At 48.0% G+C, this 14,358-nt stretch overlaps 1 protein-coding gene across 1 annotated transcript in view; it reads right to left on the reverse strand.

The window, feature by feature from the left end:
- Positions 1-13,172, reverse strand: part of SH2D3A (SH2 domain containing 3A) — a 29,270-nt gene extending 16,098 nt beyond the window's left edge. Inside the window, exons 1-4 of the mRNA XM_083483014.1 lie at positions 12,659-13,172; positions 4,972-5,138; positions 1,873-1,986; positions 3-418 (exon numbers count right to left, since the gene is read on the reverse strand). Of these exons, the coding sequence (XP_083339140.1) occupies positions 3-418; positions 1,873-1,986; positions 4,972-4,977 (536 nt within the window). The 5' untranslated portion in view covers positions 4,978-5,138; positions 12,659-13,172. The remainder of the gene's footprint in view (positions 1-2; positions 419-1,872; positions 1,987-4,971; positions 5,139-12,658) is intronic.
- Positions 13,173-14,358: the final 1,186 nt, after the last annotated feature.

Genomic DNA, 14,358 nt, shown 5'->3' on the forward strand with positions numbered 1-14,358 from the left:
ACCGAAGCAAGCTCCCGTCTCCCGTCTCCTCCGCATCTGCGGCTGCACGGAAGCTGAAGCGCCGAAGGGGCACCCTGCCCGGCCCCGGGGGTTGGCCAGTGTCGCTGTACCGCTCCTTCAGCCAGCGGAGGGGCACGCTCCTGTTGACAGGCCGGGACACCACGGCTCCCGAGGCATCCGAGATGGCCTTCTGGTTGCCCACGTAAAAGCGCACCAGGGCGGGCACGTTGTCAAACTGCTCCTGCTCAAACTGGAAGAGGGTGCGGGAATAGCCCTTCCGGGGGCGCAGCACCACGCGGATGATCTTGAAGTGCAGGGCCTGGCCGCCCCAGCGGCACGACAGGACGTAGTCGTCGGAGCTGGACCGTGAGTCACGAATGAGGAACTCTCCGTCGTCCTGCAGCAGAGACTCTGCCTCCTAAGGCCAGAAAGGAAAACGAGGGAGAGAGAGATAGAGGAACTTAGTTTGCGGTTGGAGGTGGCCGAGGAGATCAGGAGCAAAAACAGTGTACAGTGGTACCTCGGGTTAAGAACTTAATTCGTTCCGGAGGTCCATTCTTAACCTGAAACTGTTCTTAACCTGAGGTACCACTTTAGCTAATGGAGCCTCCCACCACCGCGCAATTTCTGTTCTCATCCTAAAGCAAAGTTCTTAACCCGAGGTACTATTTCTGGGTTAGTGGCGTCTTTAACCTGAAGTGTCTGTAACCCGAGGTACCACTGTAGCAAGAAAGGAGGGTTGCCCAGCAGGATCCAAGGAGTCAGTGTGGAGAGGTACTGCAAGTCCATCGGCAGGAGACCATATCTGCTATAGGACACTCATACCTTTGACAGCTACATCAATCTCCCTTCTGGGCCAGATACAATATGCACCCTTCAAAACTCTTCCCTTCCGGACAACTATTAAAGGAGAGAACCTTGCAGCTACTGAACGCAATAACCCCATAGGGCAGTGGTTTTCAACCAGCGTGCCATGGTGCCCTGAGGTGCCTTGAATGATGGTCAGGGGTGCCGTGGGCAACACTGGCCTCTATCCCTCTTTCTTTCCCTCCCTCCTCTGATGCGCTCTCATATCTCTGCCTCCCAAAGGTTTGCACAGCTGTTTGTTGCAGCAGACCTGGCTACAAGCTGTGAAGGTGAATGGTGCCTCTGGTTTCGGGGGGGGGGCAGCTTACAGACCAGGGGCAGCAGCAGTGGCTGCCCAGAGGACTCCTAAGGAGAGTGGAGAGGAGGCTGGAGGAACCCTCCACAAGGGAGGGTGTCTGGAAGAGGGAGAGAGGCTGCCAAAGATTGAAAACCTCTGCCATAGGGAATCCACGGTGGGAAGAGATTTTATAGGGCATTGTACTAGGTGGCTGTTTGGGTCCCTTCTAACTCTACAATTCTATGATTTTATGATTCCCCCACTTTGAGAGGACATAGCATTTGCAGCTTTTGCACACTTTTGGGGCACAGAACCATCTTCATCTATGATTTCACCACCACTGTGCCTGCTCTCTGTGCTGAAACAGCTCCTCCTCTTTGTCCAAACTTCCGAAAGAGACAAGAGGATTAAGGTAGCTTTGTAAAGGGCTTTGCGTTGAGCAGGACAGGCATTACGAGTAATACCATCGTGCTGAATTCCACTACATTTTCTACTGCATGTTATTGTTTCGTTCAGCTGTGAACCAACGCAGAGGACTTAGTTGATGGACGGGAGAGAAATGGAACAAGTAATCACGAATACATCGGGAGAAGCAGACCTTCGCCATTCAGAACAGTTTGGGGTACCACCGGCAGATTTCTACACTTTCCGAGAGTTAAGAGACAGTCCCAGGAAAGCATTGTTAAGTTCTCCTCCTGCTCTCCGCCACAGTATCCGTGAGCTATTACCTGCCGTGGCAAACAGCCGTGGTACCAGGCGTGGCTGCGAAGTTGCTCAGGGTCCAGTTTCAACTCCTCTTCCAGCTCCTTCCTCAGCTTCTCACCAGCCAGTTCCATATTCTTCTGCTCAGATGTGGAGCAAGAAAGAAGGAGAAAGCTTTAACCAGGCAAGGGGCACAAGACATAAAACAGCTGCTAAGCTGTGTATAAGAAAATATTGATGTACAGCACAACATAAATAGTCCGCAATGTTAGTCCAGGTAACTCGTAGCTTACGTGCATTTAAAACTTGTGCGCATTCAGCTTAAAAAAAATATTTAAAAGGGGGTCAAAAGCGGGTAAAAAAGACTTTGGCAATCTCACCACCCTTGAACGCAATGTGTTTTGACTATACACAATTTTGGCTTTGCCTGCCAACCCCTGCCTAAGTTGAGAGTTGCCTGCATAAGTAGATTCCAGCAGTGCATATTGGTTCAAGTGCCCAAACTAGGACTGGCAGATCCACTCAGCCTTGGAGCTCAGTGAGTGGCCTTGGGCCAGTAACTTTCTTATGTCTCTGTCGAGCCCACCACACAGGGTTGATGTGGGGATTAAATGAGGGGGAGAATCAGCTGCACCATCTTGAACTCTTGTGGGGTATAAATGGGGGGAAAGCATTACAGAAGACAGTGGACTGCCGTAAACAAAAACTGTCCTTTTCCCTTATGGAGTATCCAAGAGCCCATATAGAGTCCTTACATAGGTTCCCTAGTGGTAGGAGAAAATAACAGAGGCCAACCAGAGAAAATTGAGAAGCAAAGCAGCTAGTAAGCTTGATCTTTATTGATCTGTTGCAACAGGGTGCTCCCCTCACCTGCAGGAGAGAGGAGGAACCCAGAAAAATGGCGTCCAAGGCCTTATAAAAACTTTTGAAATTGCCACCCTGTAGAACAAGACCACCCCCAGAAACATCATACATACATCACAGAAGGGGTGTAACCTAAGACCACCCCTCAAATACATCATACCTACATCACAGAAAAGGCGGTCTAAAACAGAAATTTGAATGTTGTTTTTCTCCTGTCGTTGTTTATCTCCTGTCTGGCAGGTTACTTGATTGGGTTGCCTGGGGAGCCTGGCCAGTCTTTTGTAGTGATAAATACTTAGTTCCTGGGCCATGTCACAGGCTCACACCCTATTCAAACACAGACATACCCTTAAGACAGGATTTGTGAAGGAAAAGACAATGGGGAGGCTTTTCCACTTTGACCTTACAGAGAAAACATTTGCTCACTTTAGGAATCAAAATGGCTTCAGGTTGGTCTTCCTGTGCTGATCTATGTACGTGCTTGGTTGGTACACTTATGAACATTTTAACATATATCCAAGACCTCAAAATTCCTATCACAGGACCAAACACAGTGCACATATTCATAGTTGTGATGCCAACATGCTCTGCAATGTTGCAAGAAGTAAAAGAGGTGCACTCCTAACCCCTCCATTTCACAGGGTACCTGCTTGGGACAGGTAAACTCCTTGGGTTGGCCCTGCAGGAGCAGGTGGGGGGGGGGAGAGATAACAGCCAGCAGCACCCTGGAGCCATGACAACCTACCAGAAAGAAACAAGCACTTTCTCCTTCTGGAGTTGTTTGCCTAGGGATGGAATTAACCATTAACAGGAAAGGAGTGTTGGAAAATGAAAGCAGTGCTGTCTTCAGAAGCAGGCTCAGCGCAGGTGAAGAAACGGAAGCCAAAAAGGCGTGACATGAATCCCTTGCCCAACAAGCTGGTCAACATTTCCCAGCTAAAATCGCCTCTCAATCTTAAGGCTGCACGGCCATGATCAGTAGCGCCATTGTTCATAGGAATCTGAAAGACCTTTCCATTCTGACCGGGGGGGGGGGGGGGGGAGAGTTGCCAACCCAGCCAGAAAGTGCATTTTCAAAAGTCTCCTAAACATTTCCACTCTGAGCAACATTCTAGCTGGGTGCCCCCATTGTACCACCTGAATTAGAAGCTCGATTAGCGTGTTTCTGCTTCCAAGAATGCAACAGTGCGGGGGGACTCTGATGCTGCCCCACCCTCAAACCCAATTAAATGGGCTTCATTGTATCTGCACTCTCTCTTACTTGGAAGTAAAGCGCTGGGATTTGCAGGCATTGACAGCCTCTTCCCCACCCTTGACCAGTGTTAGAAACTCAGGTATATAACCAACGTGATCACAGGTTCATTGAGGGCTGGGGAAAGTTTACAGATTACCTGAAAAGCATATGTGATGAACAGACAGCGTTAGTAGGATTTAAAGAGGTTTTGTGAGAGTTAAAGATGTATTGTAAAAAAGAAGTAGATCTGAAAAGGATATATTAAATGGCAATATAATATTAGAAAATGCATTAAAATAGAAAATATGGATGATTGGTGGAAAAGCTGGTGGAAGTCCAAAAAGTTGAAATTTGTGAATATTGTTTGGGATGGTGAATTTGTAAAAGAAAAAATTAATAAAAATTATAAAAAAAGAAACTCAGGTATATAAGCTAATCGCCAAATGGCACCTCTTAAACCTGGGTTACGGTCGGCACAACAGAATTTCTAGGCAGGTTTTTTGCAATGGAACTTACTGTTATTATTATTAATTTTATTTCTATACTGCTTTATATTTTAAAGGGGGAAAAATCTCAAAGCCATTTACAACACATTAAAACAGGGGTCAGCAAACTTTTTCAGCAGGGGGCCGGTCCACTGTCCCTCAGACCTTGTTGGGGGCCAGACTTTTTTTTTTAGTGGGGGGGAGTGAATGAATTCCTATGCCCCACAAATAAACCAGAGATGCATTTTAAATAAAAGGACACATTCTACTCATGTAAAAACACGCTGATTCCTGGACCATCCGCAGGCCGGATTTAGAAGGTGATTGGGCCGGATCTGGCCCCTGGGCCTTAGTTTGCCTACCCATGCTCTATTCTCCCTATTCAGATACAGAAGCTCATAGCCAAACAGTTTTGAGTCCCGCATTTTCTAGCAGAAAGGGAGCTTAACTCACACTGAAAGGTACCATCCAAACACTTTCCCTGGATTTTTCTTGAGGAATGCATTTAAAAAGGAAATAAATAAGTAGAAAGTGCGACATACCATCATCTCCTAATAATGGCTTGTTGAGGAAACAACTTCTCCAGTGGTAGATGTGTCTCTATCTCCTCCAGAAACATTGACAATTTGCACGGAAAATGACTTCTGGCCGGTTCCCCATTCACCAGCTTCTGAACTGCCTTCCAGCCTGCCGCCACTGACTCTACAGCCTGCATAAAAAACACACTTCCTTTTAAAGGGGCAGGAAAGGTGATGACAAGACTGAGGTTACAAACTCACTGAGGGGGAGGAAACCGATGTCACAAAAGTGTGTCACATACAACCAGAAGTCCCCTCTGAACTCATCCACCTCAAGGGGGGGTGGGGGAGAGAGAGAGAGATTAACACACTGGCTTAAAAGAAGATTAAAAAAAAGAAAGAAATTCCAGAGGATCGGTACAATTTCACCTCATGCAAGGAAGACTTGAGTAAGTGGAGTAAAGAGAATGAGGAAAATGGAAGCAAGAAGAATTACCGACGGAAAAATAATGGCAAATGAAATTAATGGACTATGCAGAATTAGATAAATTAACAGGAAGGATTCGAAACCTACGGGACCAGAAATTCTTAGAAGACTGGAGTAAATATTTGAACTATCTGAAAAGCAATTGTAATAAACAGATTACACTAGCAGGACTGCAAGAAGTTCTGTAAGAAGGACTATGTGAAATTGTCAGGGAACTGCCATCAGAGGCACGGGAGAAGGAGAGGGTCTCTGATTCTGCAGGAGAAGGTCCAAGCGCTAGAGGGAGACTCAGCTGGGAAGAAGGGGAAGGGAATAAGTGTAATACCAGGGATCCAGGAGAGCAACGGGACAGGGAGATGCAGGGGCTCCAGGACTCTTCGTTGGAGAGCCCAAGCACCCCGCTGCCCACGCCCACCCTGCGCAGGAGACTCCTGCGCAGTGAGAGGCGGAAACGATTGGGCGTCAAACAACTCTTATGTTGGCAACGCTTTAAGAAACGCCCACAGACAGATTCTACGAGTGACTAAGGGCAGCCACGCTAATATGGGCTGCGTAGTCCGGAGGGTTTAATCAGGCAATCCGATGCTCAAACGGAGCAGGATTACGCACGAGTAACTCCCAACCACTACAGAAATATTGCAAGGAAGACTATGAAGAGAATTATTAGTTAATGATAATTAAAAGTAATAGAGAAATTAAGAAATGTAGAACAAGTGATAAAGAACAAAATCTTCAGAGGTTGTTGACGGAAGTCTAAAGTATTGTATAAGATAAGAAGTTATGTTAAATGATTGTTGGAAATGATATGTTAAAAAAACTAATAAAAATGTATATTAAAAAAAGAGAATGAGGAAAAAACATAAGAGGCTTGCAGCAGATACTGGGAATTGTTCTTTTGCTTCAACAGACATGGTGAAGGTGGCAGAATTGACTCTTTCTGTCTACAGTGGTACCTCAGGTTAAGTACTTAATTTGTTCCGGAGGTCCGGACTTAACCTGAAACTGTTCTTAACCTGAAGCACCACTTTAGCTAATGGGGCCTCCTGCTGCCGCTGCGCCGCCGGAGCACGATTTCTGTTCTCATCCTGAAGCAAAGTTCTTAATCCAAAGTACTATTTCTGGGTTAGCGGAGTCTGTAACCTGAAGCGTATGTAACCTGAAGCGTATGTAACCCGAGGTACCACTGTAATTTGATTCAGCAAGAATGGCTCCAGCCAAAATAAACTCACAAGCAAGCCTGAGGCATCAACCTGGAATGCTAGGGAGAAAACAACTGAATTAAATGGCCCTGCGCCCTGATTGGAAGGGATGCCTCCTTACAAACCAAAAAGCAAGACACGAGATGCAGAAGGGGGAATAGTGCATCTAGCTTGCCTACCTTGCTCTGATCTCAGAATAAAGTTATCCAGGAGTCTGTCACTAACAGATAGATGTGAATAAAGGAATCCAAAATCAAGACCCCCTCCTCACATGTACACAAACCACCATGTGCACATGCACAGCCAACTTTGCCACTGCCAAGCTAAATAGGCACAACAGTCAGCTCCACCAGCTGGTCAGAATCAGCACAGAAAGAGAGGCCAGGGTGAGCCACACAATAGAGAGGAAATGCTCCCGTCCAGTGGGTGCTTCCCCTCCCCCCCCAAGCTTTTCGTGCATTGTTCCCAGCACAGGACCCACACAAGCAACAGCTTTGGAAATCCTTGCAAAAGCAGCTTGACTTAGGGAGGATGGCCAGAGGCACAGACAGACAGACAGACAGGCAGACAGTGTCAGGCCAGGTGTGCTTTTTCCTGGAGAGCACTTAAAATCTACCATCCTGTAGATTTCCACATCAGGCACAGCTGATACATAACCACAACAAAACCTGTTTGAATACACCCAGAACTCCCTAACTCACTCTCTCTCACCAATACAGTGGTGCCTCGCAAGACGAAAAGAATCCGTTCTGTGATTCTCTTTGTCTAGCGGTTTTTTCGTCTTGCGAAGCAAGCCCATTGACGGATTAGCGGATTAGCGCTATTAGCGGCTTATCTGCTGATCGGATCAGCTGATAAGCGGCTTAGCGGCTTAGAAAAGGGGGGAGGGAGGGGGGAAAACCAGCAGGAACTTGCAAGACATTGTCGTCTTGCGAAGCAAGCCCATAGGAGATTCGTTTTGCGAAGCACCTCCAAAACGGAAAACTCTTTCGTCTAGCGAGTTTTCCGTCTTGCGAGGCATTCGTTTTGCGGGGCACCACTGTACACCCACCCCACACTGAAATCTTCAGTGTCTTCAAAACAGCAAGTTACTGAGTGCCCCAGAGCAGCACCCCAGATCACCAGACTGAAAATAGCCACAGCAGTGCTTACAGCTTCACGCGGACCCCCAGAGGGAGATCCAGCCATACCAAGCCAAGTTTGATCCCTGCATTGCAGGGGGTTGGATAAATGACCGTTGGGGTCCCTTCCAACTCTTAAAGGTAAAGGGACCCCTGACCATTAGGTCCAGTCGCGGATGACTCTGGGGTTGCGGCGCTCATCTCGCTTTACTGGCTGAGGGAGACGGCGTACAGCTTCCGGGTCATGTGGCCAGCATGACTAAGCTGCTTCTGGCGAACCAGAGCAGCGCACGGAAACGCCGTTTACCTTCCTGCTGGAGTGGTACCTATTTATCTACTTGCACTTTGACGTGCTTTTGAACTGCTAGGTTGGCAGGAGCAGGGACCGAGCAATGGGAGCTCACCCCATCGCGGGAATTCGAACCGCCGACCTTCTGATCGGCAAGCCCTAGGCTCTGTGGTTTAACCCACAGCGCCACCCGCGATTCTTTAATTCCATGGGGAGGGTGGCCATTTCTCACCAGGGTTTGACCATTGATTCCAAAGGCGTTTGGTTCAAAAAGAATCTATCCTGAAGACAAGGAAAAGAGAGACATCCTTCCTATAACCTCAGGTGCTCTGTTGTGTGTGTGTGTGTGTGTGTGTGTGTGTGTGTGTGGTTTTTTTTTAAAAAAATGATCTGTAAGTTCATCTGGGAGCCCTTCTGAATGAATGAATTAATCAATCAATGAAATGTCCAGATGCATCCCTGACCTTTGCTTGCCCACTCTCAGCTCTCCAAGGTCCCCTTGCTGCCTCAAAAGACGCTGCCCTCTATGCCTAGTACTATTTCCAGAACACCTACACAACAAGTCCACCTCTCTTCCTTCTTTCTAATCCCTCCGCAAAGCACAATTTCATAGAATCATAGAGTTGGAAGAGACCACAAGGGCCATCGAGTCCAACCCCCTGCCAAGCAGGAAACACCATCAGAGCTCTCCTGACATCTGGTTGTCAAGCCTCTGCTGAAAGACCTCCAAAGAAGGAGACCTTCTCCGTGAAGCCTTTGGCACAGCCCCCTAATGTCACATTTATTAATTTAAAGCATTTTACTCTACTCTTCCGATTGACACTAAGCCTATGTAACTAAGCCTGTGTAACTGCATATTCCTCCCCAGTTTCCTTTTCGTTCTATCCTCCCAGTGTCGCATTTAAATGAGAATCCTTTTAAGGCAGGGCCCTGACCATAAATAGCAAATAGCTAATTATACCTCCAAACCACAGCCACCTCAACTAGAGGGCCTTGCAGAGGCGAAAACAGTGGTTCCCAAAGTGAGGAGGGGGTGTTCCGGGGGGGGGGGGAGCAAAGAGGCAAGTGAGAGGCAGGGGCCCCTGGAGGTGCCATTGCCCATCAGTCTCTGAAAAGCTGGCAACACTGGATCAAGTTCATTAACACTGCTGAATTAATCAAACTAAGTAGTTTAAATTGAATTTTGAATAAATGTGCAACAGATTGTCAATGTTTTGAATTTTACTGCGTTATTATCTTCCTGACTGGGTTGTGCAAACTTCCATTCTGAAATATTGTTTTTATATGTTAAGGAGCACTGCATGCAGATGAGTTTATGGAAGCAAGGTGGGGGAGGGTGGCCTGAAAAAGCTTGGGATTCTATGATTCTAAGTTCCCACACCTCATAACAGGAGGGGTTGGGGTGTCATTGTCTTAAGAGCACCATGAGTCATTTCTTCTTCTTGACAAGGCAGAAGCACGAAAGAGAAGACACTTCCCCAATTTCGTTATTTATTATCTCAGTCGTTCCACGGTTCATTGCGGTCATGGCCCTGATTGCGGCTAGCTGAATAAGGTTCCCGACACAAACTGTGCCGCTTCACTGATATGAATTAAAACGGGTGGTGCTGTGGGTTAAACCACAGAGCCTAGGGCTTGCCGTTCAGAAGGTCGGCGGTTCAAATCCCCACGACGGGGTGAGCTCCCGTTGCTCGGTCCCAGCTCCTGCCCACCTAGCAATTCAAAAGCACGTTGAAGTGCAAGTAGATAAATAGGTACCACTCCGGCGGGAAGGTAAACGGCATTTCCGTGCGCTGCTCTGGTTCGCCAGAAGCGGCTTTGTCATGCTGGCCACATGACCTGGAAGCTGTAAAGGAGCGCTGCAACCCCAGAGTCGTCTGTGACTGGACCTAATGGTCAGGGGTCCCTTTACCTTTACCCACTGGCCACAAATATTCTTCCTTGGAATCATAGAACTGCAGAGTTGAAAGGGACTCTGAGGGACATCTAGTCCAACCCCCTGCAATGCAGGAAGCTCGACTCAAGCATTCATGACAGATGGCCATTCAACCTCCAAGGAAGGGGAGTCCACAACCTTCCGGCTCCTGGATGAGTCTTTCCACTGTCGAACAGCTCTTTCTGTCAGAAAGTTCTTCCTGATGTTTAGTCATAATCTCCTTTCTTGTAACTTGAGGCCATTAGTTTGTCTCCTACCCTCCAGGGCAGGAGAAAACAAGCTTGTTCCCTCTTCTTACCTTTAGATATTTGAAGACGGCTGTCATATCTCCTCTCAGTCTCATCGTCTTCAGGCTAAACATACCTAACTTCCTCAACCGTTCCTCATAAGGCTTGGTTTCCACACCCTTGATCATTCTGATCACCCTCCTCCAAGTCATGCATAAAGACATTGACCAACCATGGGCCCGGGACAGAACCCTGCGGCACCTCACTTGTCACTTTTCCCAGGAGGATGAGGATCTTGTTCAGCTTTAGCTCTCAGCTTCCTCTTAAAAACTGAGAGCCACTCCAGTCAGACCAGAGTCATGCCCTTGATTCCTAGAAGGGAAGGAGTCACCAAAGACTAAGAGTCTGTCTGCAAATCACACTCTCAGACCTAGAAAGGCCTCAGGTCCCAGACTCAACTGGTTGGGATTTCTTGCAGATGAGGGAAAGGCACTCACTCGATTATTATTTCTTCATAATAATAATAATTTATTTATACCCTTGCCATCTGGTTGTGTTTCCCCAGCCACTCTGGGCGGTGCCCAACCGAATATTAAAAACATGATAAAAGATCACACCTAAAAAACTCCCTCAACAGGGCTGCCTTCAGATGTCTTCTAAAAGTCAGATAGTTGTTTATTTCCTTGATATCTGATGGGAGGGTGTTCCACAGGGCGGGTGCCACTACTGAGAAGGCCCTCTGCCTGGTTCCCTGTAACCTCACTTCTCGCAGTGAGGGAACTGCCAATGGAAGCTGACCAGCCACCACTGATTCAATGAACTTGCCTACCCCTCCCGAAATGTTTTTTTACATCTCTAGGTCTGTGTAAGTGTCTATAATTCATGTACAGCGAATGCATTTTATAACCAACAGCCAGTTCATTTTTTGTAGTTATGGGGAAGGTTCCACGTGATTAGGAAGTATCCTGGCAATACTGTGAGTTACTATGACTTTAGTGAATTGTATGGATTGTGTTGATGAATGGGATGTTGTTGTTGTTTGCTTTACATATGAGGGTGGCACTGTGGTCTATAGAACTGAGCCTCTTGGGCTTGCCGATTGGAAGGCTGGCAGTTTGAATCCCTGCGACGGAGTGAGCTCCCGTTGCTCTGTCCCAGCTCCTGCCAACCTAGCAGTTTGAAAGCACACCAATGCAAGTAGATAAATAGGTACCACTGTGGCAGAAAGGTAAATGGTGTTTCCGTGCGCTCTGGCTTCCATCACGGTGTTCCGCTGTGCCAGAAGCAGTTTAGTCATGCTGGCCACATGACCCGCAAAACCATCTGCGGATAAACGCCAGCTCCCTCGGCCTGAAAGCGAGATGAGCACCACAAACCCCCTACTCACCTTTGACTAGACTTAACCATCCAGGGGTCCTTTACCTTTGACCTTTACCTACTGTGTTTGATATTACAGTGTTTGCAGTGTTCTTCCAGCTCTACAATTCTCAGATTCCTGTGTGCCACTTTTGAGCTCAGCGTTTGTTACTGAGAAAGTGGGATGCCAATTTAAAATCCACTCTACTCAACTATGCCATGGGGCGAACTCGGGGCCATATCATTACTAGCAGTATCTGAATGTTGTCCAATTCCCTTCAACCTGCAAAAGTTGCGCAGTTGGTGATAACTTAAGTGTGTGGGGTTCGGCTTGGTGTTGTGTTGGGGGGGATGGGACAGAGGGACACACAAACACGCCCACCTTGCAATATCAGGTAAGGATACTGCTCCACAACTCTGACCAAAAACTAAGCTGGATTTTGGCACACGGAAACCCCACGGTGGCAGGGCCGGATTTCGGTTTGATGAGGCCCTAAGCTACTGAAGGTAATGGGGCCCTTTATATGTCCAGCTCTCCTTTGTCAACAACAAATTGTCGCTGTTTTTTGTGTTGAATATATGCTATATGGTAATTTGTGGACCTAATAGTAATTTATGGTAATTTATGGACCCTAACCCTAAAGCCATCTGCACAGAACAAAATATATATTTTATCAAAGCAATTGTTGAACTGAAATACAATTAAGAAGTATATTAAAACACTGTTGCTGTATGTAGGTTTTATTTTATTTGTTTTTACCTTATATTTTGGAAATGTACATACAGGGGTTTTTTTCTTTAATATTTTTTTTTGGGGGGCCCAAGAGAGTGGGGCCCTAAACCATAGCTTAACTTATACGTAAATCCGGCACTGCACGGCGGCGAGTCGAGCCGCGAAGTTCCCCTCCCAAGTCCGGAGACCAGGAAACGGCGCGCTCGGTGGGAAAGGAAACGCGGCCGCCCGCGCGCAGCTCCGCCGAAGCCCATCTATGGTAGCAGAGAGCCAGCTCCGTTTTGTGCGCCTGGAAAAGGACAGGCGGCCCAGAAGCCTAAACCTCCGACCCTTCACTAAACAGAAAGAAACCCAGAGACTCACCTTTCCTCCTTCGGGTGGGTGAGGCCGGCGGCGAGGAGGAGTAAGGCGCCCCCGAAGGAGCGCGGCTCCCAGGAAAGCCCCACCTTTTCAAAGGTGGGGACCGCGGAACTCCCCGCCCCGAGGGAGCCCGGCGGCGGCTTCCCGGTTCCCGCCCGAGCTCTCTTGGAAGCGATTACGACCGCGCAGCGCCTCCACGCGAGGCCCGGGCGCCGTTCCTGCTCGCCGTCGAGCCGCCGCGCCCGCTGCCTCCTCCCCGCGGCTACCTGCAGCCGGGGAGGGGCTTCCCCGGGCGCGCCTCGCCTTCCGACCTCGCCACCTGCTGAGCCCGGGCGGCGGCTCTCCTCCAGACCTCGCCGGGCCCGTCCGAAGCTGCAAACCCGCTGGCGACTCGCCAGTGTGCGCTGCGCTCCTGGGCGCGATACGAAGGCGCGGAGCCGCGGAAAGGGGCCTGGAATGTCCCTCCGCCGGGGGGGGGCACCTCCTAGTTATGCTTCACAATTATGGAATAAACTTGAGTAAAATAGTGCGGGGGGGGCAGGTAAACCCCGCCCTGCATAATCGATCGCAAGACGCAGCGCGCGCGCACTATTGGAATGGCAATGCCAATCAACTTTTTTTTTGGGGGGGGGGGGACAACCCGCACCCGAAGGGACCTCAGTCCCTAGGCAGGGCCGGATTTAGGTTTGATGAGGCCCTAAGCTACTGAAGGTAATGGGACCCTTAAATGTCCAGCTGTCCTTTGTCAACAACAAATTGTCGCTGTTTTATTGTGTTGAATATATGCTATATGGTCATTTATGGACCTAATAGGTATCTAAAGCCATTTGCACATAACAAAATATATATTTTATCCAATTGTTGAACTGAAATACAATTAAGAAGATGTATATTAATAGTGAAATACAATTAAGAAATATATTAATAGTGAAATAATTATTACGCTCTAACTTAAAATGATTTTTTATTCATAACATACTTAATAATGCAAACACATTGGCAATAACAAAATTCCTTTGGAAAAATAATTTACAAAGACTCATAATCTAGTTTCTAGAAACTTGCTATAACATGAAATAATAATTGTAGGTTTTATTTTATTTGTCTTTTATCCTATATTTTGGAAATGTACATCCAAGTTTCTTTCTTTAAAAATTTTTGGGGGGCCCTAAGCTATAGCTTGTTTAGCTTATACAGTACATAAATCTGGCACTGCCCCTAAGAGTTGGCTTTTATGCTTCACATACCTGTACTTGTCAGCATCCTTCCTAAATTGTGGTGCCCAGAACTGGGCACAGTATTTCAGCCTCTGCCTCTTCCTTGACACCCTCCAGAACATGGCACCCTGGCGCCCTGCGCCACTTGCCTCTATGGGCAAGACACCCCTTGTCACGGCACACTGGTTGAAAACCCCTGTTCTAAGGCCTGGGGTCCCTTGAATGAGGGTCAGGCATGCCACGGGCAACACCCATCTCGGCCTCCCAAAGGCTTGCACAGCTGTTTGTTGCAATAACCCTGACTACAAGCTCCCCAAGCAAATGGTCCCTTTGGGGCTGGCCAGGGGGTGCTGGTTGCTAGGAGCTGAGGAAGCCTCAGAGTAAGCAAGCAGGTGAGGGAGCCCAGCCAGTCCACCAGCCCTTGCTGTCGGGAATGGACAGACAAGAGGGAGGCCAGGCAGAAAGGTGCCGCACTGGCCTTGTGAA

This window comes from Podarcis liolepis (assembly GCF_965112155.1).
Source record: "Podarcis liolepis genome assembly, chromosome: 17".
In the NCBI taxonomy this organism is placed as follows: Eukaryota; Metazoa; Chordata; class Lepidosauria; order Squamata; family Lacertidae; genus Podarcis; species Podarcis liolepis.